We start from the raw sequence: 26,802 nt of genomic DNA on the forward strand, positions 1-26,802 counted from the left end.
ATTTATGATAGTCACAGAGAGAGAGAGAGGCAGAGACACAGGCAGAGGGAGAAGCAGGCTCCATGCACCGGGAGCCTGACGTGGGACTCGATCCCGGGTCTCCAGGATCGCGCCCTGGGCCAAAGGCAGGCGCCAAACCGCTGCGCCACCCAGGGATCCCACCCATTAGTTTTTTTAAAAGATTTTTATTTTTTTATTTTTGTGTGAAAGAGACAAGCAGAAGGTGGGGGAGGGGCAGAGGGAGAAGCCTCTGTGTAGAGCAGGGAGCCTTTTGCAGAACTTGATCCCAGGACTCTGGGATCATGGCCTGAGCTGAAGGCAGACGCTTAACTCACTGAGCCACCCAGGTGCCCACATCCATTAATTTCCGTCCTTTATTTCTCCAATGATTTTGCTGCTGCTTATTGAACATTTCTTGCCTTGCCATTAGAATGTATGCACCAAATCTCCACCTAGGGACAAAATCATGTTCTGAGCTCTAAGAAAGTAAGAAGTCATGTGTGATAAGAAATCTCACAAATCATTACTTTAATGTTCTACCAAAGAAAGCTATGTGGCAATTTTCCAGAATCTCAGAAAAAACTTAACATTTGGCCAAACTAATCAGAAATGAGAAAGGAAAGAGTGCTGGTGTTAAAGAAAGTGCCCATTTTTTTCTTCCTCCTCAACTGAATGTTGAGAATCTGAATGTGAGGCATCAGATATTAAGCATGAAAACTAATTTCAGTGTGGAAAAGATGGCTGCAATCACGAGACGCTGGTGAAAAAAACAACACAATACCACTGGCATATGAACAAGACAGACAGACTTGAAAACATTTCCTAATTCTCATTACCACATAGAAAATGCTGGAGTTATTATGGTTGGGGGCACCCGGGTGGCTCAGTCAGTTAACCAGCCTGCTTGAGTCTCTCTCTCTCTCTCTCTCTCTCAAAAATAAATATATATATAAAAAAAAAGTCGCAGTCAGGATAATAAAGATGTTGTCTAATGGGAGATTTAGAATAAGTATCTGTTGGGGTGGCCCGGGTGGCTCAGTGGTTTAGCGCCGCCTTCAGCCAAGGGCCTGATCCTGGAGACCCGGGATCGAGTCCCACGTCAGGCTCCCTGCATGGAGCCTGCTTCTCCCTCTGCCTGTGTCTCTGCCCCTCTCTCTCTCTCTGTGTGTGTGTGTGTCTGTGTCTGTCATGAATAAATAAATAAAATCTTAAAAAGAAATAGAATAAGTATCTGTAAAGACACCAAAAATCTCAGAATTACAAAGAAAGCTTTTGTTACTCATCTCTCATCTTTTAACACATTTCAGTTCTAATTAGGAGCTCCTGAGTTTTTTCAGACCTACGCCTACCATGGGAAGCTTTATTTTAAACAGAAATTCCTATCTAGCCTTTAGTTCAACTGTACAAGAGCTTGCTTAAGGCTAACTGCTCTTCAGATTGCAGATAATTTTGCAGAGTCAGGCAATATCATTGTCTTCTCTCCATCTAAGAAGTAGAATCCTGACAGTTACAAAAAGGAAGGCTCAGATCAGATTTACCTCATCTTTCATGAGGCCACAAGTTACCTGATAGGAGCTCCGAGAAAGTAAGAAGTCAAAAGCATAGGTAGATGCCTGATTGTTAAATAATGACAATTTTGTTTTAGGTTGTACTTGGTTTGGTAGTGAGCCAAGTGTGATGGAAGAGTAATCATGTGTGATGCAACTCTGGAGAGGAATTTCACATTTCTGGGTGGGGGAAGGATAACTTTCCTTAAAGGAAACTTTAAGGAAAGTGAAAAAGTTAAAAGGGCTGGTCCTTAGAAGAGTCATTAGCCCTCCACAGATTAAGAGTTTATCCTGAGTGCAAAGACCAAACTATTCCTGAGGAAGAAACAACTGTTTTATTTGTCATAATACTGGAAGTTTTTGGATATTGTAAAATTCTAAGTATAATTCAAACAATGCATTTTAGATAGGCTATTTACTGGATCAGCCAGCCAGCAGGCACATAATTCTTGAAAGAGGAATTTTAGAACATAAAGGACAGACACAGGGACTCACAAATGAAATTCATAGTACAGCAAAGAATTCTAGCTGCACAAAAACACCATCACATAATACATCCATGCTCAGGTTGAAAAATGCAGATAAAATTATGGATTAAATCTGAGCCCAGAAAGACTGGAAATAATCCATGTTGTTTCAGACTCCTATGTGGCAAAGGCTGGGGTTAGTAGAATATGGTCAGGGTTAATGGGATAGCTATTTTAAAGGTGCTATCAGCTGTAGAAACCACAGGAAAAAACTTGACTACATCATTTCCTCATATTTGACTAACATTTACTGAATATTTCACATTTTACACGCGCTGTGTTAAGTATGATGGAGATCTCCGAAAAATTTGTTTGTGGCTCCAATATTCCTCAGACAGTAACTGGCACAAATGATTTTTGTTTTTGATTTTTCAGCAATACAGAAAAGTTCTTAAAAAGGGACTTAGAATTTTCTTGTGTTTTTCCAAAGTTCAGAGCTAAGGCCATGTCAAGCTATGTGTTAAAATAAACACTCAAAATAAAATTTAAATAAAACACTTATTATTAACTTCACAAAAATGGCAGGTAATGCCAGGAGTGTAGGCTCATGATTATCCAGCCCCAGTTTTTATTACATGGGAGAGGTTTATGCATTTCTAGGTAAAAATGTGATAGACTTCTTGGATCAATCAACAACAATCTGACTTTTTTTAAGATTTTATTTTTTTATTTGAGAGAGACAGAGAGAGAGAGACAGAGAACAAGTGGGGAGAGAGGCAGAGAGAGAAGCAGACTCCCTGCTGAGCAGGGAGCCCAATGTGGGGCTTGCTTGCTTGCTTGATCCCAGGACCCTGGGATCATGACCTGAGCTGAAGGCAGACACTTAACTTACCAAGCTACCCTGATGTCCCTGATTTTTTTTTTTTAAGATTTTATTTATTTATTCATGAGAGACACACGCACAGAGGCAGAGACACAGGCAGAGGGAGAAGCTGCAGGGAGCCTGATGTGGGACTCGATCAGAATCACGACCTGAGCCAAAGGCAGACGCTCAACCTCTAAGCCACCCAGGTGCCCTGATTTTCTTTTTTATGGCAAAATAGTTCTCCCTAATCCAGTCTTTAATTTTTATTTCAAATAGGCATGATGTTTAATTCTACATGAAGACACTGACAGGCCCAGAACAAGCACAATTATGACCAGTCTGAATCGATCTCCTTTGGGAACACAGGAAGCTCTGGGAAACATTCTTTTCATCACTCTTTCCTATGACGGCAGATGGGGTGGAATTGAAGGTTCTGAATGTGTATTTGTTTGTGAAGGAATTCTTTCAGTTCTCATCTTCTATTTAGCTCTATCGATGTCCACATAGCAAAGACCCTACTTTGGAGATTGAACTTTCACATGTGATAATCCACTAAATGTCACCAATTAAGATTCTGGGCTCAACACCTACACCCCTCTGCCCTGCCCTGGCAAACGATCCCAATGGTCCTGACCCCAAAATCGAGTCCTCTAGAAAAAGAGAGTAACCAAGGAACTTTTTCTCCAAATGCATGTAAACAGAATTTTTACTGTGCAGTGCTAAAACAGAGATTTTTTTTTTTCTGAATAGAAAATGAAAATGTTAATGTGATATTCTTTTTCAAAAGCTTTTTGTTCAGAGAGGAAGCGTGGTCTAGTAAGAGGGCACTGTGGTGGTCAACTGTGATTCGCAGCTCCACTGTGTCCATTAACCAGCATAGCAGTGTCACCCTGGACCAGACACTCGATCTCAGTGATGTCATTGGTGGAACAGGGTCAATCCTGTTTCACCATCTATGAGAGTACCGGAAGCTCTTAGGGTTCCTCGGAGCTTCCTGTGCTGTAATGTCAGCATAAAAAGAAAAATCAAAATGTGAGGAATCAATGTAATTGGGTGGCTTTTTGGTTTAGTTACGTAATATATGCAAACTGCTCCTTTTTAGCAAGATGGGAGTAATGAGAATCAGATTTACTCGACTGCTTGTCATAACCTGTCTGTAAGAACTATGTTTTGGATGATGGGTGGTGAACACTGTGAAAGAGGAAACGAATGAGACGAACCCTACAACTCTTCAAGCTTGTCATTTTGAGTTTCTAGGCTGTTGCTCCAGGTGCAGGAGCCCAGCTGGAGCCTGGTGGACTGTCACAGTTAAGACGGTCAAGTCAGAATCTAGGGGGATGAGAGCTGCCAGCAGTCACAGGAGAGTGTTGGGAAGGACAGAGTTGCCCAGATTTGCATGTAATGCCCCTGTTGAGATAGTAGCTGAGTAATTATCAGGGTATGCAAGTAAAATAATCCAAATGAGGCCATGGGGAGAAAAAATACATTCAAAAGGATTAGAGGCAACCGTGCCTGGTATTTATACAGGTCAGAAAGAGGACTTGTTTCCACTATCCAGATGGGAAAACAGTATTCTGGATTACTCAAGAGGATCCTAACCTCCTACTGGAGAACCAGGAGCCATCAACTGATAACTGCTCTGATCCCACCTAACAAGTCTTTTTTTTTTTTTTTTTTTTTTTCCCACCTAACAAGTCTTAAAAGCAAAACCCAAAAAGGATCAAACTATTTCTGAGTAATTCAAAAACACTGCAGAACAAAGGTAAGAACAGAGGTATACAAAAGTATCTAGCACTCAACAAGGTAAAGTTCATGATGTCTGACAGCCAATAAAAAAGTACTAGGTATGAAATGATGAAGGAGCATATATAATGAAAAAAAATCAAAATTGATCCAAAGCTGATGCAGATCTTAGAGGTGGCAACCCAAGATAGTAAAAGTTACTATACATAATGCATTCCATAGGTTCAAAAACTTAAGAAACAGAGTAAATGAAAACAACAAACAAAAACCAGACTAAACTTCTAGATATGAAATGTATGAGATGAAAAATAAGCATGATGTGATTAATGGCTGATTGATATACATCATAATCAAATTACTTGAAACTGGTGATAAAGAGAAAATCTTCAGAGCAGTTAGATTAAACAAAAAAGGGGAGGGCTGCCTGGGTGGTTCAGCTGGTTAAGCAACTGACTCTTGATTTCTACTCAGGTCATGATCTCAGGGTCATGAGATCAAGCCCTGTATTGGGCTCTGTGCTGGGTGTGGAGGTTGCTTAAGATTCTCTCTCTCCCTCTGTTCACTCGCCCCTGTCAATAATAATAATAATAATAATAACAATAATAATAATAATAGGATATATTATTTACAGAGATAAAGGATATAAGCATTCATGTGGGAAACAACAAAAATAAGGCAATGGAACATCATTAAAGTAGCTGAAGAAGAAAATTTCATCTGAAAATTCTATACCCAGCAAAAATGTCTTTCAAAAACAAAGGTGAAATAAAGATCTTTTCAGGTAACACCACCCAAGCAAAAGAATTCTTCACCAATCTACATGCATTAAAAAAAAAACTTTTTAAAGAAGTCCTCTGGGTAGAAGGAAAAGGATTCCATATGGATCTACACGAAGAATAAAGAACACCAGGGGAAATGGTAAATATTTTTCTTACTATGTAAAACTCTGTAAAAAACTATTTAAAAGAAAATTAACAATATTGTAGAATGCAAAAAGTATGACAACAACAGCCCAGACTGGGAAAGAAGAAATGGAAGAGTTTGAGTATGAGGTTCTTGTAATATATGTGAAGTGGCATAGTATCACTTGTACTGGTATAATATTGTGAAGTGTTAGAAAAATTTTCTAAAATCCTAAGGAAAACACTAAAATAGCAAAAAAAGAGTTAACACTAAAAACCTTACAAAGGGCACAGAAGAAAATCCTAAAAAACATTCTGTTGGTGCAAAAGTTGTAAAAAAAAAAAAAAAAAAAAAAAGCAGCAGCAAAAGGGGACAAAGAACAGATGGAACAAATAGGAAACACAGCCAGATGACAGACTTAGGTATAACTATATCAATAACTTCATGCAATGGTCTTCTCGATTAAAAGGCAAGATTCAACCATATGACGCCTATAAGAAATGCACCTCAAATATAAAGACAGATAGGTTAAGCATAAGTATAAGGATGAAAAATGATATGCTATGGTAATATTAATCAAAACAAAGCTGAAATAGCTTTAATATTAGACACAGTAACTTCAGAGCAAAAAATATTACCAGGAAGAAGGAGGCATTTCATAATGATATGAGGAGGTATGAGGGTAAAGGAGGACACAACCGCTCCCAATGTTTGTGTGCTTAAAAACAAAGCCTCAAAATACAAAAAGCAAAACCTGATAGCACCACATTAGAAAATGTCAGAGATTTTAATATCTTTTGCTCAATAACGGATAGAACGAATGGACGTAACACACACACACACTCGTGCTCAGCAGGTTTCTTATGTCCAAAGTAAAATCTCCCATGAAACCTCATTGAGGAGATCTGCTTGCATTGCTTGGTAAGCCTTTCTGGGCATTCACTGCTGAAAGTCTCAAATAAAGCCTCTTGATCCCTCCTGACATAAGCTGACACCATGACTGACGAGGGCTTCCCTCCAGAGGATATGGCTGCTGCTCTGAGCAGGAAACTTGAGTTCTAGTTCCTATTATTACATTAAAAATCCTTAGAACTTGGTCACATCTCAACTTTTCATGACTCTCAGTTATAGTTCATTAGATAGGGAAATGGGGCTTTGGTTCTAAGTGAGTCCTGCCAGCTTTCATAGTTTCCTGACTTCAGCTGTCCCATGAAATGTCACCATCCCAGGTGTGTCAACTTGGGTCAGGTCTCGCATTCTGAGTCACTGGGGAGCCTGTCTGACTGCTCTGTGGAAGGGTGTGAGTGTCATTGATGCTCAGATGACCTCATGCAGGCAGCCACCCCATGACCCCCTAACCTTCAAGACAAGATGAGCTGAGGGGCTCATAATACTTAGATTTCTTTCTCATGGCCTCCTGTCTGTGCTGTGTCTAAAAGGGAGTTGTGGAAGGAAGCCTGGGGGTGACCTACCCGGGGTGGGACCGCTTGCAGAGCAGTGATGTAATTCTCCAGAGCCAGGCGGCGGCGGTCATTGAGCATGGCTTCCACTCGGGCCATGTGCGTCTCCACCAGCTGCTGCCTCTCATTGGCTGCTTCTTGTTCCAGAGACTCCACCTTCTCCTGGAAATGCTGCCATGGCAAATACAAACACGTGTCAATCGGGAGCCCAACGAATAGGATGGGCTAATTCAAGGATTTCCAAAGGGCATCATATTTCATTTTACTAAAAGATTTATAGTCTTTCCAACATTTTGAGTAATTCAGCATGTTTTATGGGTTTCCTCCCTTTCTTGTACTCCATCCTAAACCTGATTGCTCACTGTAAATCATGATTTTATATGGCCCCCGAAGACCGATTTGACTAGCCATAACATAGGATAAATTTCTGTGCTCTTAAAACTCTAAATTCCATTACAAATTGAAAAAAAAAATTCTCTTTTACTCAAAGTCCTTGAATTTCAGAAAATGACCATGAGAATCTCACTGTTTACTTTTAGGTAGTTTTGAGAAAAGAGTTCCCAGCACAAATTCTAATCATGATGTAATTTTTGCCTGGGGAAGAAGTAGCAGCAGATTTTGACAACCAAAAAGACATATTTTTGATAAAGAACAGAGTGCATGGAACAATGTACGTTTTATGGAAATGAATTATAACTTGAGCTAATTAAAAGCAAATACAAGGAAAGGTTTAAGAAATGGAATTACTGGACAATGATAAGCCATAGTCCAGATTGACTGGAATATGAACAATCACCCAGAAGGTTCCAGAGATGCTGGAAAATTTGTAGGCCTATGCTGCCTGGCAGAGAACCGGCCTGGGTTTTACCTGAATAACTGCTTTCTTGTCGGCCTTAGGCAAGTTCTTGGCTTGTCGTTCTGCCTCTTCCCATTCTCGCATGACCTATAAAATGAGAAAACACTGGAATTTAATACAGTCAGTTCTTTTTTTCCAATTTATATTTAATGAGAGATTATTTTCTTTCTGTATTTGACATTTTAAACATTTCAAAAGCTGATCACATTCCAGTCCTATCTCCAAACTATTTTTATTTGACCTCCCTTAGATGGAAATCATCTATCATAACAGCATATTAAACATAAATGCTCACACTTATTGGAAGAATGTGGCGCTTTGAAACAAAGTTGGTCCTTTTTTCTATTCCTCAGAAATGGCTGAAAGCCATTTTGTTTGATGTGCACAAATGTCAACGATTCAGAGCCACACACACACGTATATGTACATATATATATATAGAACAAGGATTTCCACCATTAAATTGAACACATTAGTTTTAATCTTTTGTGAAAGTTATAAAATTTCAAACTGTGTATTTTTTTTTTTAAGATTTTATTTATTCATGAGAAACAGAGAGTGGCAGAAACACAAGCAGAGGGGGAAGCAGGCTCCTCATAGGGAGCCTGATATGGGACTCAATCCCAGGACCTTGGGATCACAACCTGAGCCAAAGGCAGATGCTCAACCACTAAGCCAACCAGGTGCCCCTCAAACTGCGTATTTTTCAAACAGTAAAGCGAGGGAAGGCAAGAACATTTTATACATGTGTACACATGCCATGAACATACTATCAAAAAAGTAGTATATAATGGAGGAAGGAAAAAAGATTTCCTTCGTCAGAAATCCTCAGATCCACCCCACTGATGGGTAATGAGGGACTTTTGCTCACCAGTCCCCATCATGAACAGCAAAGAATACCCTAAGTACCTCTAGAAATTCCAAGACAATACACATGATAATGTTCTGAGTGTAGCAAAACATATTTTTGGCAAGTTATGCTAATTTAGTAACCAGGCTAATCTGTGTGGTAGGAGAAGAAAGTTTCCTCTTCTCATCCTTGCAGTTTACCCAGGATTACCCTGAGACAGGTTCATTCACTGACCTGAATGCAAAGTCTGCAGCTGTGCATGTTGTTGAAATGAAATGATACTAGATTCTTAACCACCTATGGCTGCTTTCCCTTTCCTGTGTACTCCTTGCTATCAAGCTGAGCTTTTTAAGTGCAACTCATAACTGAGCCAGATAAAATAAAGAAATGACAGATGAAGTGAGCAGTGTAATGGTCTACTGGCAGATGTGTACTTGCACACTTTGAGACATCCAAGGCATAAGAGAACCTGATTTCTGTACTACAAGAGTATATTATTTATAGATATTTATTTGTAAGGAATCGATTTTTCTGACATTCTTCAAAATAAAAAAAAAAGGGACTTGGAATAAAAAACTATTGATAGATAATTTCAATGGGATAATAATCACAGAAAATCACCATGTGGGTTTTTATTTAGGTATTTTATTATCTACTAGCATTAATTTGCTGTACAGGATACATAGAATACAAGACTAGCTTCCTCGTGCTGGTTTTTTTGTGTTTTTTTTTGTTTTTTTTTTTTTTAATTATGGAGAGTAAAGAATGGAGTGTATTTTCTACCATACTTGAAGAGCACATAAAAACCAAAAAAGGTCACAACAAAATTGTAACAAAGCCCCACTGCTGTGAATAAGAACAGAATACAAAAGAAACGAAACATAGTATCCTGGACGCTTTAGTGTCTGCAGGAGTTCATGAAGGGCACCTGTATGGAGGGGGTCACTGAAGACTACCGCTGCCTTATGGATGAGATAAGGCTTGCAATAAAAATATTTCAATTTCCTGCTCTGAGAATGTTCACAGTGGCAGTACTTTACCATGAACTCTTCAGGCAAGGAATCTCAAAATTAGTTTGAGAAAGAAGCCAAATGTCTTACTGGAATGTGAAAACTGATTTCCTTATTATCTTTGCATTTTACCATCCCACCTTGCACATTCAGAACCTGGCCTATAAACTTTGAGCTGGGGAGACACATGGAACACTTAGAGAGATTTTTTTGTCTAATGACTTGAAAATAAACATGATTATAATAGGAAATCAAATGTGATTTTCAGAGCAATTCAACAATATCCTCTAGCCTCACAAATAAAACAATTCACTGATACCATCACACTAGGCCTATTTAATGCAAGATAAACACATACCACACTATAGGCTCAACATCTCTCTGAACAATGGCTACCAATTAGCCACAATGGCCCCATAATAGATAACATTACAGCAGATATCCTAGGTAGCAGACCCTGTATTAAGTGCTTTACAAAATCTGTGAGATTAGTCATAGGGATCTTCATTTTATGGACCAGGTTAAGTTATCTGCTCAAGGTCATGGAGGAAAAAAAAAATGGAGAAGGAAGGATATAAACCAAGATCTTTGTGGCTTTAAAGACCATGCTTTTATGTCCTATGGCCCAATTTGCTATTATAAAATATAAAAATCACATATACATTATATATAATTTATATGCTTATATATCCATGTAAATAATTATATGAATATGTACTCATATTTATCTATAAATATATAATTCTGTATATAATTTTATATAAGCCATATATAATCATATACAATTATTCAATGGAAAATCAATAGGTGAGCTAAGTTTCTTTATATTTGGTAACAGGATAAGGACAGTTCCTAAGATGTTGATGCTTATCTTGAAAATAACAAATTTAATAATTTTTTTTCATTTGACTTTTCAACTGTAAAATGAAAATTATGGATATATTACAACTGTTAAATTCATAACTAATATATATATAATTATTATAGGACATAGAAATATATTATTAAAGACTATTCAGAATTGTATATTTGCTAGACACTATTCAAAACATGGCAACAGAAATCTACAAGATTAGTTATCATGACACCCAACAACCAAATACCAAAACCCCCAAATGCCAGAACTAACAAACCCCAAAACCCAAATCTCTGCATTTATAAGAAAACAAATAGTAACAAAAATTACAATAAAAGTCAATTAAAATGCTCAGGTTGCTCCAGATATTCTTGTAAAGCAATCTCCTATTGCATGAACAAAACTATCAGTATCATTGAATTTATAGATCTTCAAAGACTTGGCTATTTCATGTAGAGAAAATGACAACTAATACATAGAGATTTAAGAGGCAGGCAGGCAAGTTCAAAGGCAAATAGTCTTCAGAATCCAGTACCACAGATTATGAAGATAAATGTTAATCTCAGGCATCTCTTTCCTGTGACCACTAGAATTAGCAGACCGCATTCTCTGCTCTAGGATAACATCTCTTAAGTTATCTCAGATACAGTGAATAAAAAGATGAAGAAACCTCGTAAAGATATGTATGAACTAAGTCATGGGTTAAGTAGATGTGCTAAACTAACACTAAATTGCTATTCTGGAGAGATCTAGACTATCTGAAACTGACACGTATATCAAAAAAATCACTAATAAGTCACTTGGCACTGGAGATGCCAGGTGGACCTTTCAGTGTTTTATTATTATTATTATTATTATTATTATTTTAATGGAATTAATTGCCTCTGAAATGGAATTTGCAGCCAGTGAGAAGGCTCAAAAAGCTTCAGAAGCAAACAGTGAGATAGGATTTAAGTTTAAAAGATGCTGTTTCGGTGGCAATAAATATGACTCAAAGTCATCCTATGCTTCCCTAACAGTGATTATATACAGCATGTGTTTTTCCTAATGAAAGATCCTGTTTTTCAGAAGAATTGCCTTCAGGTGAAACCTCACTATTCCACTCTCCCAAGCTTTCTAGTTCAACTTGCTTTTTTAGGTTTTCCTCATGGCCAACAACTATAACTGCACATTTTATTCCAGAGCCAAAGTATTTTAACTTCCCTGTACCCCCACTTGTTATTACTCCAAAATAGATTCAAGCATTATGGTCACTCATCTTAAAAAATAAAAAGTAATTGTGTTGTATCTTTCTAGATACATTAGCAGTTCTGAGTTCTGTTTTAAAATACAGGTTTTATTAAAAAATAAAAAAATAAAAATAAATAAACCGGTTTTAGTATATTTAGCTATGGGGAGGTCAATAGGATATAGACATATCAATAGGAGATAGATGGCATTGAAAAGATTATTATTCACACATAGTTCTCAAGAAGAGAGACAGCTAAATTTGGCTAGTTTGAACAATTCTGGTAGGCTCTGGGGTATAGGGGCTGTCCCTAGATATCTGGTACCTAGCCCTGAAGTGAGCAGAGCAGGTGGATAGTGGGTCAGAGTGTAAGAGACAGATAAAGACCATATTTGGGGGTTTGGGGCTTTGGAGAGGTTGGTTTGACTATGAAAGGTGTGCCTGAAGGCCAGTCATTTGAAACCTCTAGGAACTGGCTAATTTTGGGAGGGGCTGTCTTTCTAGAGTTGGTTAAGGCCTCAGTTGTCAAAACAACAGAAAATATAAAAAATTAAAACCCATAATTAATGTGATCTTTTAAAGACTTTCTGTGAGCTTAGAGAATATATGGCAGACTAATCCATGAATCCTATTTAAGGTCTATTACAAAAACTTGCATTTGTGCTAAAAATTACGAAATCAGCAATGCTTTGATATTTACCACAGAATATTAACACTAAAAAAAGGAATGGTTGACTTTGACCCGAGAGTTTTCCTCATTCACTCATTTATGTTTCCTTAAACTTTTCCTTTTGTTTTTTCACTCTGAATTGTAGTCTACAAGTTAGGCAGTGACTGGTAAGGAAGTGTTGATATATATTTGTGGAAGGAAGGAAGGAAGGAAGGATCTGAAAAAAGGGCTAAAATCAGTATTATTTATTTTTAATAAATATAATACCCAGCACCTGGTATAGACATATCAGAAATTGTAGTTGATATTATTAGATATAAATTAGCCAGGTTTTGAACAAATTTTTCAAATTGTTTCATAAAGAAATCTGCTAAAAAAGAAAACAACCCCAAAAACAAAACAAAACAACCCGAACCCAAAACAAAAGCCAGGGTTTTTTCATGCATTGTACCAAGAGCGAGAAAGCTTCTAGTTACAAATGCCATCTTTTGCGTTTCTTATATTGCTTTGTTCTAGAGTGGGAAGCCACAGTCTCAAACCACTGTTGTATTATTGATCGTTTATGAAAAAGATAATGTGATCATTATGATTCAATATTGCTTTTAAGTTCCTATGGCCCCATGAATTAGCTTTGGAAGAAATGTGAGGTTCAAAGTCATAATAATTTGGCACCTAATAAAAAATATTCATCTCTACTGCAGATCATTTTATGGAATTTTAATTTACAACATCATGGTTACAGGGCTACCTGTAATAAAAATATTATACACAGAATAATAAAACCAGAGAGAATGTTGCAGATATAATTTGTGCTTATAAAATCCTGCTATACTTAGTGTAATTGGATCTCTCCTAGGTGGTATGCTCAAGGAGGACTCTAAAAACCCCAGGCTGATAAACATGGAGCAAATGTTTTAAACTAAGACCTTACGTCTTTAAGGATCTGGATAAAATTAAAGAGCCCTCCCATCCCTAGGCATTCATCAATCATAGGGCTCCTAGGCAGACTCAGAGGCAGAGGCCAAGTTCAGATTTCCCCTTTATTGTTAATAATTTAAGGGATGAAGAAGTCCCATTACCTGGGACATTCGCTCGCGGTGCTTGGCTTCCAGCCTCTCTTTGGCTTTCTGGAAATGGGCATGTTCATTCTCATCTCCAGGTGTCTCAAGATACTTGTCAACGGCATCGGGGGTGCTGGCTGCTGTTGTAGGAACTATAAAGTAAAAAGAAGGAGGTTTGAGAAGAGAAACAACATCTAATCATTTCAAAGAAAGCCATATTTTCCATTTACTACAGAACAAAGAATTTAGTAGAGCAGCACATACAGGTTAATGCTGTTTAAGAACACCATGAGACATTTCACAGCACGGTACAAATGTTTCACCCCTTCCAAGTTGAGGATGAAAGAAAATCTATAGAACAGTCCATTTTGTGATTATATTTAAAATTCTTTACAAAACAAGCATGCACAGAGCAGTGCTTAATAGAGACATTTTATCCCAAATCCCTATGCCTTGCTAAACTAACTTTTATAATCTTGAAAGTAAGATATGTTATCAATATCGCATCCTGTGATTCTTAAACCAAAGAAATCTCAAAATCAGTATACTGCTGAATAACCACACAACAAAGTAAAGGTAAATTCTACGCTATGTATTTCTGATAGCTTGATTTCAGAGCCACCTTTTGTGAGAAAGTGTTTGAAATACTACCCAAAACCGTGTAAATATCAATAAATACATTTCTGAAATCACACCTTTCTGCCATCACAAAATTTGACAATAGTCGGCCCATTTCATTACACTAGTTGTCAAAAAGAAAGTGATTTCTATTTTGAATTCAACTAAAACTGCTAAGCAATATGACTGAGTTGCAACATATACTGCTAAATTATGTGGAAACATAAATATCCATAAAATTGAAGTGTACTATAAAACAAAAATATTTTTACTCCTGAGCCAAGTGAATTGTAATGGCCTATATAAGCAGTTTTCCAAAAGATTAATAATGATTAGTGAGAATTCAGAGCATTTCTGAGCTTACAAGAAAAAAAGAAAGACAGGAAAAGAAAAAAGATTTTGATGTAGAGTAGATTACATTCAGCCCAAACTGTGAAATTAGGTGTTTTCACTATGTTTTCAGGGCAAATCAAATTAAGCGTTTTACTCAAAACCTTATTCAAATATCACCAACGTTCTAAGTATTTTTCCTACTGATTTTATCTAACTATGGACTACTATATTTATCTAATTATGGACTACTATATTTGAGATAGAATATCCCAAAGAGGACTTAAATGAGAAGTATTTATGGATAAATCATTTTGAAATTAAATTCTAAGATGTCTTTTGTACATGCTTTGAGGAAAAAAATCGCCTGGAATCTTCACACTCCAAAGGCTTCAAGATTAGAACCAAAGCCAGAGCCTTTTGTGTTATGTAATTAAATAATATCTTTAATTTTATCTTTAATTTTAAAGAGAAATATTTGTTCAGATTTCTTCCCTTCTTTAATCTGTTTAATGGTTATTTAAAAAATATATGAGCAGTTTAGGTATCTACACAGATGTTGCTTCAAGTGGAAGGAAGGAGGTAGAGCGTATTCCTGGGATTATTTTTCAGAATACTTGTGTGTTCACCCCTCTGCCTCCACCAAGTCAACAGGACTGGGACTGGCACAGGGCAGACATTAAAAAGCATCTGCCCCCATCTTCTGTGTGGCAGATGAGTGACAATGTATTTGAGCAGCAAAAAGGTTGGAAAAGCGGCATAACATGAGCCATCTGTGTCCCTGTTTCTTTATGTATCAGGCCAGCATACCAGGCACCCTGGGAAAAAGAGAGGCTACTCCATGCGTTAGGGTGGTACATATGGTCCTCCACGTTACTGCTCTTCTCTTTTCCTTTGCTTGTCACATGTCATTCCAATCTTGGAGCTTATGCAGCCACTGAAAAAATTAGCTACTTTTATTTAGAACTGGACTATGAAATACCACCTACAGGAGAAGTAATAGATGTTTTTCTATAAGATCTTCGGTATATAACACACATAAAGGCCCACAAATGATTGGAAATGAGTCCTTAATTTTTAAGACCAAGAAATAATTTTCAATTTAAAATCCTTTTTTGTAAAAAAAGGGAATCAAAGCCTAGTATTTTTCTGCATAAATTCAAGCAAATCAATATGCAAGTATATTTAACTTCATCAATGTTCCCCACTTGAAATGGAAGTGATGTTTAGCATTTTAAATTTGTTTCCTGTGGTTTTCATCATTTTTTCATCTTTGCTGGTACAGCTTAAAGGAGAACAAGTTAAAAGTTCTCTTGGTTAAAAGTTCTTTTGGTGTAGTGAAATCTGGCAGGATGACAAAATTAGGCAGACCATATTTTATATTTTGAACAAATGAAAATGTAGAGATGTTTGGGGTTCTTTTCATTGATGGAGATGGCCATCCAGCTGTTAAGTGTCATAGCCATGACACAGCATCCTCTTTGAAAACTGGAATTACAAAAGCTACCAAATAAGTAGGAAAGCTCTCCACCCAACTTTTATGGTTGGCAAATTGTATGGTTTTCTCCAACTCTTATGATATGCAGACACTGCGTACTGTTTTATGGAAAGGAGATAAACACTGAAATCTGAGTCATAAAATCTCATTAGTCTTTGTTAAAATGTAGCTTTGTAATATTAAGAATAAAAGAATATCAGAGAAATGAGCATGCAAGGTATATTTAATAGGATTAAGAATATTCCAAGTATTAAAACTTTTTAGGTACGTGGAAATAAATACAAATACTGTATTACTGATTTATTCCATTTAATCCAATATTTCTCTTCGAGTAAATCCTTGTAAGCGGCCTTGTTATTGCCTTTCGTCGAAGACTTTAAAGGAAGCCGTCTCTCTTTTAATCTTTAATTCAAGCATTTTAGCTGTTCATACTAACGCTCCATCTCAATTAGCATGAAATTTTCCTGCATTCGTACCGACCAAGCAAATCAGATCACTGTCCAGTCAAAGATAGAAGAATGATGGTACATCTTGATATCTGAAAAGGAATTTAATATTTCATTATCACTCCCCTGCAGCTGGTAGGGAGGAAGGGAAGAACCTTTTAAGGAGGAATTATGTACAGAAAGCTCGGCTTCTGTTTCTCTAATATTTCTGCCTCTTAAAGATATGACTGTACCAGGAACAGCTGCTATGCTGTGATGAAGTCCATGGTCGGCAGGACGCATGATAACGAGGATAGTGGCAGTGGTAGGACACCTGTGGCCCTCTGTCTGTACCCTTTCAAGGTGCTTCCTGTGAGAAGGGAGTGGGTATGTTCCAGAGCACAAGGGAATGGGAAGCTGTTTATCGTGGGTCATTTAAAACACAGGTCATTTTAACAACAAAGTCTAGAAACAAGCTGGCCTCAGGAGGGTTTACTTTGTTGTGCTTTTTTTAAGCTAGCATATGACAGTTCATCCTGTCCAGAGACGTCTGAGGCTCCTTAGAAGCTGTGATCTCGGCTCACATTTCTAAGTTGGCCAAATAAATTTATCAGCCTCCACTGTACTAGGTGCTTCCCTTGCATCCTCGTGTAAGATGAAGGGAGAGGGAAAAATTGCCCCATTACATTTATTGTGCATTTGACATAATTCCTCATATCCCTAACCCACAAACAAATCTGAATTTGGGATTAGGTAAACCATGAAAAGGCTTATGAAGTTTAATATTTAGAGCAGAAAAGGGCTAATCCCTCGCAAAGTATTTGCTTTTGTTAATGAACAACATGAACTGGCAAAAAAACATGCTTTGCTATGATACTGTCAACCTATTTTCTATCAAACAGCTGTCCCTGCCCTGAATGCTATCTGGCAAGTGACCTCTACCCAGTGTTCAGAAGGCGGAGGGTTATGAGACAGGGGTCAGGCAAAAGATCGCACGGAGCATGGACCTAGATGATCGTTTGGCCTTTGGCCCCCGCTCAGATGCCCTCATTTACGCCTTCTGCAAGGAAGCTTACCGGATACATGCCCCTTTCAGAAAACCAGACTCAAAATTCAAGATTAAACACCTCTAGCTCTGGGTTTTAACCTCTCGTCATTAGCAGCACAGCAGCATCACATGCGTGGGCTTTTAACTTTCCAAATGACCTTCATATTGGTTGTCTTTGTTTAGTTAACATAACAGCTGTAAAATATGGTAGGACATACCTTTCAAAACTGAGAATGGGTATCAAAGTGTAATACCGAACAAAAACAAATGCTACAGAAGAGCAGCTCCAACTCCTAGCACATTACTGCCTCAAGGTGAACATTCCAGTTCCAAAAATTCAGTGCTATTCTGGACAACTAATATTTTTCACAGAAGCTTCATCCTTGCTTTTCTGCAACCCGGGGAGGTCAGAGGTATCTGAAAAGCTGAGCTTGGATGTACCATGTGCCCGTATATTCCTTTATTCCTCTGTTTAACAGGTATTACAACCCATACCAAAAGTAAGACACATGGGAGAAACCAATGAGTAGAACAAAGACCCCTGTGGCATTATATTCTAGTGAGAGAAGCAATCACCTCAAAAAAAAAAAAAAAAGTCACATTGTTAGAATGTGATCTGTATTATGGAGAAAAAGAAAACTAGAGCAGGGCTGGGAAGAGTTAGGAGCGCAGGCGAGAGGCCAGGCTGGTCTAACTGAGAAGGTGTGTAACACAAAGAGATGAAGCCCCACTTCCCTGTCACCTGCTGGAGGAATGTAGCAGGTAGCCTCAGAAACAAGCACAAAGGCACTGAGAGGGGAGTGTGCGTGGAAAATTCTAGGACAAGCAAGGTCAGGGTGGCCAGAGCCGAAGGAGCAAGGGAGAGAGGAAGGAAATAAAGGACAGATCAGGTAAAGGCTGTAAGAAGCAATGCAAGTTGTTTTGAGGAAAGGAAAGATCTGATAGGATGCTTTAAAAGGGTCACTGTCGGGCAGCCTGGGTGGCTCAGTGGTTTAGTGCCGCCTTCAGGCCAGGGCCTGATCCTGGAGACCCGGGATTGAGTCCCACATTGGGCTCCCTGCATGGGGCCTGCTTCTCCCTCTGCCTGTGTCTCTGTCTCTCTCTCTCTCTCATGAATAAATAAAATCTTAAAAAAAAAAATCTTAAAGTCCGTTTTTTTTTTTTTTTTTAAATGGGATGCCTGGGTGGCTTAGCAGTTGAGCGTCTGCCTTCAACTCGGGGCTTGATCCCAGAGTACAGAGATCAGGGATTGAGTCCCACATCGGGCGCCCTGCAGGGAGCCTGCTTCTCCTTCTGCCTATGTCTCTGCCTCTCTCTGTGTGTGTCTCTCATAGATAAATAAATAAAATATTAAAAAAAATAAATAAAATAAAAGGGTCACTGTCTGCTAAGGGACAATGGGGAAGAAGAGGGTGAGGGGTGATGGTGGAAGGCTCCCTTCCCTTCTCCCCAGACTTCAGACAAATCACAGATTCGCTTCTCTCTCATCCACAAAATGCTTATTACCTAAACCAGATACCAAGGGAGAAATTCTTTTCAAGTGTGTGAGGGCCCATTTCAGTTTTAACAATTTGGCACTAATGTATGTTGCAACATTTCCACCTCATGTTGCAATCTTAGTACCTGTCATAGCCTGCCCCCCGCCCCTTTTTTTGGTGGGTGGATGGGGCACACATCTTTGTTTCGGTGTATTTTAATTTTTATTTATTTTATTTTGGGGGGTAGACAGATGGCACTGTGGGGGGGGGGTGGTGAGGGGGAGAGAGGGAGAATCCCAAGCAGGCTCCACACCCAGCTCGGAGCCCCATGTGGGGGCTTGATCTCATAACCCTGAGATCTCGACCCGAGCCAAAAATCAAGAGTCAGACACACAACGGACTGAGCCACCCAGGCACCCCACTGCTTTCAGTTTATTAATGACCCCTGGTGCTGCACCCAATGTTCCTGTACACAAAGTACACCACCATTACTGGGGACATGATGCCAACACAACATTTCCATTCAGCATTTCCCTGAGAAAACTTTCTAAATTTTAGGAAAAGTTACTTCAAAACAAGGTGAGAACTGGTATCATCAGAATGCAGTAGAAACTGCTCCCCTTGCCCTTTTGGAGGACCTCTCTATCTGAGACATGATCAAATTCAGCTAATAAATCAAAGCTTATGCCACATTTTTAGACCATTTCAGTTCTGACTGTAGAATCACTACAGAGTGATACTTTCATACCAGATGCAATAATGTGGAGTCGAAACACTACAGACATCATGAAAAACTGCCCCTGTCATCCTGATATTGGCTTATTTCCTTAATTTCTAGGAGACACATAATTTTATAGACAAGAAGGGCTCAGGATACAAAAGGAGCAAGAACCCCACCTTCAAACAGTAACAACCCCGACTATCTACATCAGACCACAAGGCTGAATGTTTCCCCAAACAGAAGCCCATGAATGGCATTTAGTCCATATACTAATGCTAACAAGAAAATCTGCTTAGTCTCCTTTCATCCGGAGTCAGGCAATTTATCAATGAAGATGAAAGTAAATTAAGACCTATACCAGTAATTGCTTTATCATTGAAAATGCTATTTTATACACAGCTGGCAACAGTGTGACTTCAAATGGTTATGATTTATATGAGAGGTGGTAATGAGGATAAGTCACAAACAGGTAAAATATAAACCTATAAAGAAGGATTTTAAGTGCAAATTTAATTTCAAAACAAGGCAGAGCTTGCAGACGGAGATCCTGATTTTAATGAAAAGGTAAAAAAAAAAAAGTCTTTTCATTTCTCTAATTCCAAAATTACTAAAATCCCTAACACGTTCTAAACTCATATATTAAAAAAATAAATAAATAAACTCAAATATTCATCACACCCAAGTCCAAGTTAGAGGAGCCACCTGTAATGTGAAAATAGCATGTGACCCTTAAATATTGTTCCAGACTCTCTAAAAACAGAAAAGAAAAAAGAACAAAGGCCCTTTCCATTCCAACCATGCCCTTGCTTTGCTTCACGCTTGTTTTACAGTTGGTGCGATCATAGTTGGCAGACTATCAAATGCGCCGTACAGACATAAGGTAATAAAAATGTAATCTATGCTGTGTTTACTCTTCTCAAGCTGCATTTCTTTTTTATGTCTTATGGACACGAACTGGATGTGGGAATTTTGTCAAATATGTGAAAGGAGTGTGAAAGAATGAGTGCTGGCGTTATTTTTATTTATATCTATATCCGATTCAGCACAATGCACCAAAATTTAAGAGCAACCTCAAGTCTGAATCTAAAAACCACATGTGAAGCAACAGCAATAATAATTGGCATCCAGAATGTCTTACCCTTGTTACTGTTTCCTGTCCATGTGTCAAGAGCTATTCTCAACTTCATTAATGGTGGCTCAGAAACAGATGATCTGTCAGAGTTGTTCAAAAAGTCAAAATCTGCAATATTATCTACTTTCAAAGAAATTGTAACAGGAAAAGCCAGAGAGAGCTGTTAACCTCTATGGAGGTATTAAGGATAAAACCAATTTCATTAAACACACACACACACACACACACACACACACACAATTTCATTTTCCTCTGGCCTTCCATACCAGTCTTTCCCTACACTTGTATATTTTACTTTATATTGTTACTTAATCCTATCCCATGCCTGGGTCTCATCTCATCAATAGAACTGTCAAGTTATTGGAAGCAGGGAACTTGGTTTACTTGGCTGGTGTCCCTCAAAATACACAGCTTAGCACCAGCATATCTTGAGCTCAGAAGTTACAGCTTTATTAAATCAGAGGTTGACGTGCCAGTCTCTTCTTGTACATAGTAGTTTTTTGTTGTTGTTGTTGTTTCTTTTTTTTTTTTTTTAAAGATTTTATTTATTTATTCATGAGAGACACACAGAGAGAGGCAGAGACACAGGCAGAGGGAGAAGCAGGTTCCCTGTGGGGATCCTGATGCAGTACTTGATCCCGGGACTCAGGGATCACGACCTGAGCTGAAGGCAGATGCTCAACCACTGAGCCACCCAGCTGCCCATAAATAGTGTCTTTTTTATGGAGCACAGCTGTATGTTTGTTGATCTATTGTCTGTGGCTGCCTTCATGCTATGATTGCCAAGTTGAGTATGCATAACAGAGACCATATGGCCCGCAAAACCTAAAATATTGACCCTCTCATCTCTTATGGAATCACTTCATCCTCCTAGAATAGAAAGGTGTCATGATCCCAAATACACTACAAGTAGTTGGAGGATATTACTGGGAAAGAGAAAATTAGGAGAGATTTTCAAGGTCTGTTTGGAAAAGTGAGGACACAAGAACTTCATGAATATGAAAAAAAATTATCTATTTCTTGAAGATTTTATTTACTTATTTATCTGAGAGAGAAAGGGCACACGTAGGGGCAGGGGCAAGGGCAGGGGTAGAGGCAGAGGCAGAGGCAGAGGCAGAGGGAGAGGCAGAGGGGGCACAAAGCCTGATGTGGGGCTCGATCTCACAACACTGAAATCACAACCTGAGTGGAAATCAAGAGTAGGACACTTAACTGACTGAGCAACCCAGGCAACCCTCATGAAAATAAACTGATCAAATAATGTTCATAATTAATAAAAATATAATGAGTTTTTTTATTATTCTGAGTAAATGAGTATTTATTTATTTATTTAAATGTTGGTTTCCTGAGTGAATCAATTCCTGTCCATCTTAGGATTTGTCCCTATGAGAGCTTCAAGGAAAAAGCCATTTTTCATTCTGATCATTTCTCAATAACGGAGATGTGGCTTCTCATACATGTCAATCTAATAGATTTTACTGTCACTGATGTGACATGTAATTTAATGCACTCCCACATCTTTTTAATGATTTTAATTACTATTAATAATACTTGGCAGTTTTATAAAAATATCATAGTTCCGTTAGTATTCGAGAATGTGCTAATGGGAACTAATATTTGCTACTTTGTAATCAAAAAGAAGAAGTACGGTGTGATTGAGAACAATGGGTCAAGTCTGGCCAAAGACTGCCTCGGACCAGATAAGACAACTCTGGGGTGAAGGTGGCACATTCCATTCAAAGGCTGCACAGTGAGTTTGCAAATTGTGAGCCTCTCAGGTAGCAGCCTCAGGACTTGGGGATGGTGATTTGGCCTGATTTGATATGTCCTCATTATTTTTAGATTCTCTGGAAGTGTATTAGTCTATTCTCCTGGTATTTCGACCACTTTGATGTGAGTAGAAGTCTTTTCCCCTTCTGGATCCTGCATGAGGCCAGATCTAGCCTTTGCAGAAACCCTAAGGCCATAAACACGATTCCAAGGTACAGCTTAGATGCCAAGCGATCTGTGTGGCAAGGCCAGGTGGCATCACTACAGATGGCTGTTCTCTAGCATATGCTGGGATTCCGTGAAACTAAGAGGAAACAGAGAAGGAGGTGGTAGTACACGGGGGAACATGCAACTTCCAACCCGGGGGTTTGCTGGTTTAGTCTGTGTGCCCAGTAGCACTCACATTAGAGTAGAACAGCTAGGAGACCTCTAACTACCGTACAGTTGGCACAGCAGTTTCTACCCTATCTTGTACACATTGAGAACTAGGAGGGTGGCCTAACAAATTCAATTTCATTAACATCTGTCAAGAACTGGAGGCTTCTGAACTTCAACATGTCGACAGGCCCTCAAGTTCCTGGAAAGTGTGCCTGTTTATACCAGTCCGGTTCTATCTTTGAATCCGATGTGGGCTCACCAGAAGTCTAGATCAGAGGCTCTCAACGGGGGGTGATTTTGCCCTTCCTTGCCTCAGGACACAATTTGGCAAAGTCTGGAGACAGCTGAAGTTAGCACAGTTGAGGTGGTATCACTGGCATCTAGTGGGTAGAGGCTAAACACGCTGCTGAACATCCTCCATATACAGGACAGCATCCCAAGAACGAATTACCTAGTCCCAAGCATCAATAGTGTCAAGGTTGAGTGACCTGGGTTTTAATACTGTCTGTGCCACTGCAAGAAGAGAGCCAAAGAGGGGTCATTTGTCGTTCCCTAGGGCCACATCTTTGGTACAGTCAGCTGACTAACTCCTGGCACGATGGCTCTTTGTGACATTAAATGCCATGAAGACTCAGTCTGTTTGCCTTTTGAGATGCAATCTGACAGGAAGACGCTAGATAAAAACACAGTCATTCTCTCATATTTGAAATATAAACTAAGCAATAAATATTTATGTACTAATCTTACTATTCACAAATCCAAATGGACAATACAAAATTAATGTCAGAAACAATTCGGGTCCCATCAGATACTTTATCTCAAACAGCAAAGAGATTTTATAAAGGATTCAAATCCACAAGTTTATGAGTAAAATGAAAGCTCTAGAGCCTCTTATCTCTATCCTCTTTATCCACGGTTTAGATGCTTATCTACAACTAAATATAAACAAAAAATCAGTGTTCCTTAACACTGCAATACTCAAAATTGGTTTTTATGACAAAGATTTAAAATCTAGAAATACATGATTATAATACATTTTGATGGGAAAATTACTGTATTTATAATGTAGACCATCAGAGATTTTCTCCACATGTGCAATGTTACATAGTTTAACTGAGGAGCCTTTTCATTTCATATTTATTATTTGACTAGATGTAACTCAAACTGAGAAACCCATAAAACCGATCACTCTGGTGAAGAGGGACCCTCCAATGAAGCCCTAGGTTGGTGAAGGAGCCAAGTGCAAGCCCAGCTTACCAAATCATATGGTCTTGTTCACCTTCTCCTTGGGTTCATTTCTGACTACATCCTGCTATGTGCATTTGACCTCCAGATGACCGTGACTTCTTTTAATTCATATGTGTTACTCTGCTATAAATAAGAGAGCATCACTACACAGGCTATAAATAACTAGAAATTATATGCTTTCTCTAGTCTGTTTGTACCAGTACTGCAGAACCCTACACTTGCTGTGATGAATAGTCTCTGTAGGTAGACAAGAAAATAGAGCTGCCAAAATCATTTCACCCTCCTAGAATGGAAAGGTGTCATGATCCCAAATACACTACAAGTAGTTGGATGATATTACTGGGAAAGAGAAAATTATGAGAGATTTTCAAGGTCTGTTTGAAAAAGCTGAGGACTTAAGAACTTCATGAAAATAAAAACAGCTTTAAAAAATATATTTCTTAAAGATTTTATTTATTTGAGAGAGAGAGCCCACGTAGGAGTGGGGGCAAGCACAGAGGGAGAGGGAGCACAGAACCCGATGTGGGGCTCGATCTCACAACACTGAGATCATCACCTGAGTCGAAATTGAGTCGGACACTTAACCAACTGAGCCACCCAGGCACCCCACATGAAAATAAGTTCATCAAATAACATTCATTTCTGCTAATTAATAAAATGAATTTTTTTACAAATAGGGGAAAGATATTTCATTTATTGAGGCATTTAGAAAAAAGTTTTTCATATTCTTCCTCTGTTATTTTCTGTATTCCTAAAACGTGCTGTGAACCCTCTGTTATTTTCTGTATTCCTAAAACGTGCTGTGAACTTCAAATGTAATTTTTTTTTCAAATGTAATTTTTCTAACCTAAGAAACAGAACCAAATCCTTGGCCATATGGAGTACAGTGTAAAGCCACAAGATTTTTTATGTTTTAAAGCTGGTCCTGCCACGTTTGATGGCTCTCATGGCCTCATTTTATCCTATGTATAAAGGACATGAAGAAAATGCCCACAAAGTGCTTCTGAGAAAAATAAGTGATCCGAGAAAATGCCTGGTAAATTGCAACCTGCCACAAAGATCAATATATTATTAATCCTACAGTGTAATACCCAGTTTTCTCTAATCCTCTGTGTCTACTCACTTGTCATGCTTTCGATGTTGGAAAAAAAATGCTGTCACAATCAGAGAAAATATGTTGACTGTAGTAGTGAAACCCCCACATCCTTCAAAAGTTGGATATAAAGTGAATGAATTAGAATCTTATGGTGACTATAAAAAAGAAAAAACTTTATGGTTGATGGAGAAATTGTTTGTAAATTACATAATTCTCTATTACTTATCCTATTTATTTTTTTAAGATTTATTTATTTTAGAGAGAGAATGGATGCACGTAGACGGGCAGAGATAGAGGGAGAAGGAGAGAAGCAGACTCTTTGCTGAGCGTGGAGCCCCACGAGAGGCTTGATCCCATGACCCATGAGATAGATCATGACCTGAGCCAAAATCTAGAATCAAATGCTTAACTGACTAAGCCACCCAGGTGCCACATACTTCTTATTTTTATTTTTTAAAGAAACCAATTTGGAGACCAGGTTTTTTTCAGGATAATGTACATATATGCTAATTTCATTATAACTGAGCTACAACTGAAATTGTTATCTCTTTTTCCAACAACCATCAGCCTCAATAGTGTGTGTATATCATCCCTAACTTAACGATGCAGAAATCTATTTTTGGATATAATCCGCATTTTAAAATAGTACTGTGTGTTTAACATTACATCTGAAAACCAAGCGAGACTGATATGCCAAGTGGAATCATCTCAAAACCCAGACACTCTAAGATTGGTTGATGCAAGATTTCTTTAGATGAATCTTTTTTCTACAACCTTATGATAAAGCCTGAAGTCAGACATTTCTGTCCCAGCAGAACATTCAGGGAGAGGAAGAAGAGGTGGTTAGGAAATCTAGAGGTGGTCTTTCACTTCCTAAGGCTTAACATGTGCCTTACAACACATAGCTGAAGCCTGTGCAAACACATTAATCCATGGAGTTAGTACAATGCATGCATATTATCTATTTTTCTGGGAAACGAGTCATTTTTATGTATGTGGCCTCTTGTTAAACTGTTAAATCTTGACAGCTTTAGGAAATAAAACGGTGATGCCAAATAAAACACAATCATATATACTATACATAATAGAACCATACTGAATTTCAGGAAAAAACTGATCAGAAACAGAAGTTGAGTCAATGCTCTTTGCCCAGTGTCTGAAGTTGTGTGGCAGGATTGGACATAATTACAAAGCAAAGCAACAGAAATAAACATTTTATGGAAAGACAGGTGTTCGAGAAACACAAAACCATGCAAAGATGATGCTGGAGTTATAATCCAGCCATGCACTGGACTACTTCCTCCACCCCCCAACCCCCTCCCGTGAATGACAACATACGTTTGACAGCATCTTGGGGAAGAGGTTCCTGGGTTGTCTTGAGTAAACTTTGGGACACTATGGAGAAAATAAGAGAACATAACTAAAAATAAAAATAGAAACATGGGAATGATGGTTGCAACTTACATGATTCCATTGACCAAAGGGAAAAACAAAAACAAAAACAGAAACATTGGATTAAAAACATAACTAAACAAATACAGTGA

At 38.3% G+C, this 26,802-nt stretch overlaps 1 protein-coding gene across 11 annotated transcripts in view; it reads right to left on the reverse strand.

Annotated features, from left to right (window-relative positions):
• LOC112661802 (amyloid beta precursor protein) overlaps positions 1-26,802 on the reverse strand; it is a 262,644-nt gene that overhangs the window by 74,099 nt on the left and 161,743 nt on the right. For 7 of the 11 annotated variants that reach the window (XM_025449931.3, XM_025449928.3, XM_025449927.3 and 4 more), the window contains 4 exons: positions 26,597-26,653; positions 13,535-13,668; positions 7,854-7,928; positions 6,998-7,156 (listed from right to left, as the gene is read on the reverse strand). In XM_025449931.3, the coding sequence (XP_025305716.1) occupies positions 6,998-7,156; positions 7,854-7,928; positions 13,535-13,668; positions 26,597-26,653 (425 nt within the window). The remainder of the gene's footprint in view (positions 1-6,997; positions 7,157-7,853; positions 7,929-13,534; positions 13,669-26,596; positions 26,654-26,802) is intronic. The other 4 variants (XM_025449933.3, XM_025449932.3, XM_025449930.3 and 1 more) reach the window with 1 other exon arrangement.

Source organism: Canis lupus, chromosome 31, assembly GCF_003254725.2.
Source record: "Canis lupus dingo isolate Sandy chromosome 31, ASM325472v2, whole genome shotgun sequence".
Classification (NCBI taxonomy): domain Eukaryota; kingdom Metazoa; phylum Chordata; class Mammalia; order Carnivora; family Canidae; genus Canis; species Canis lupus.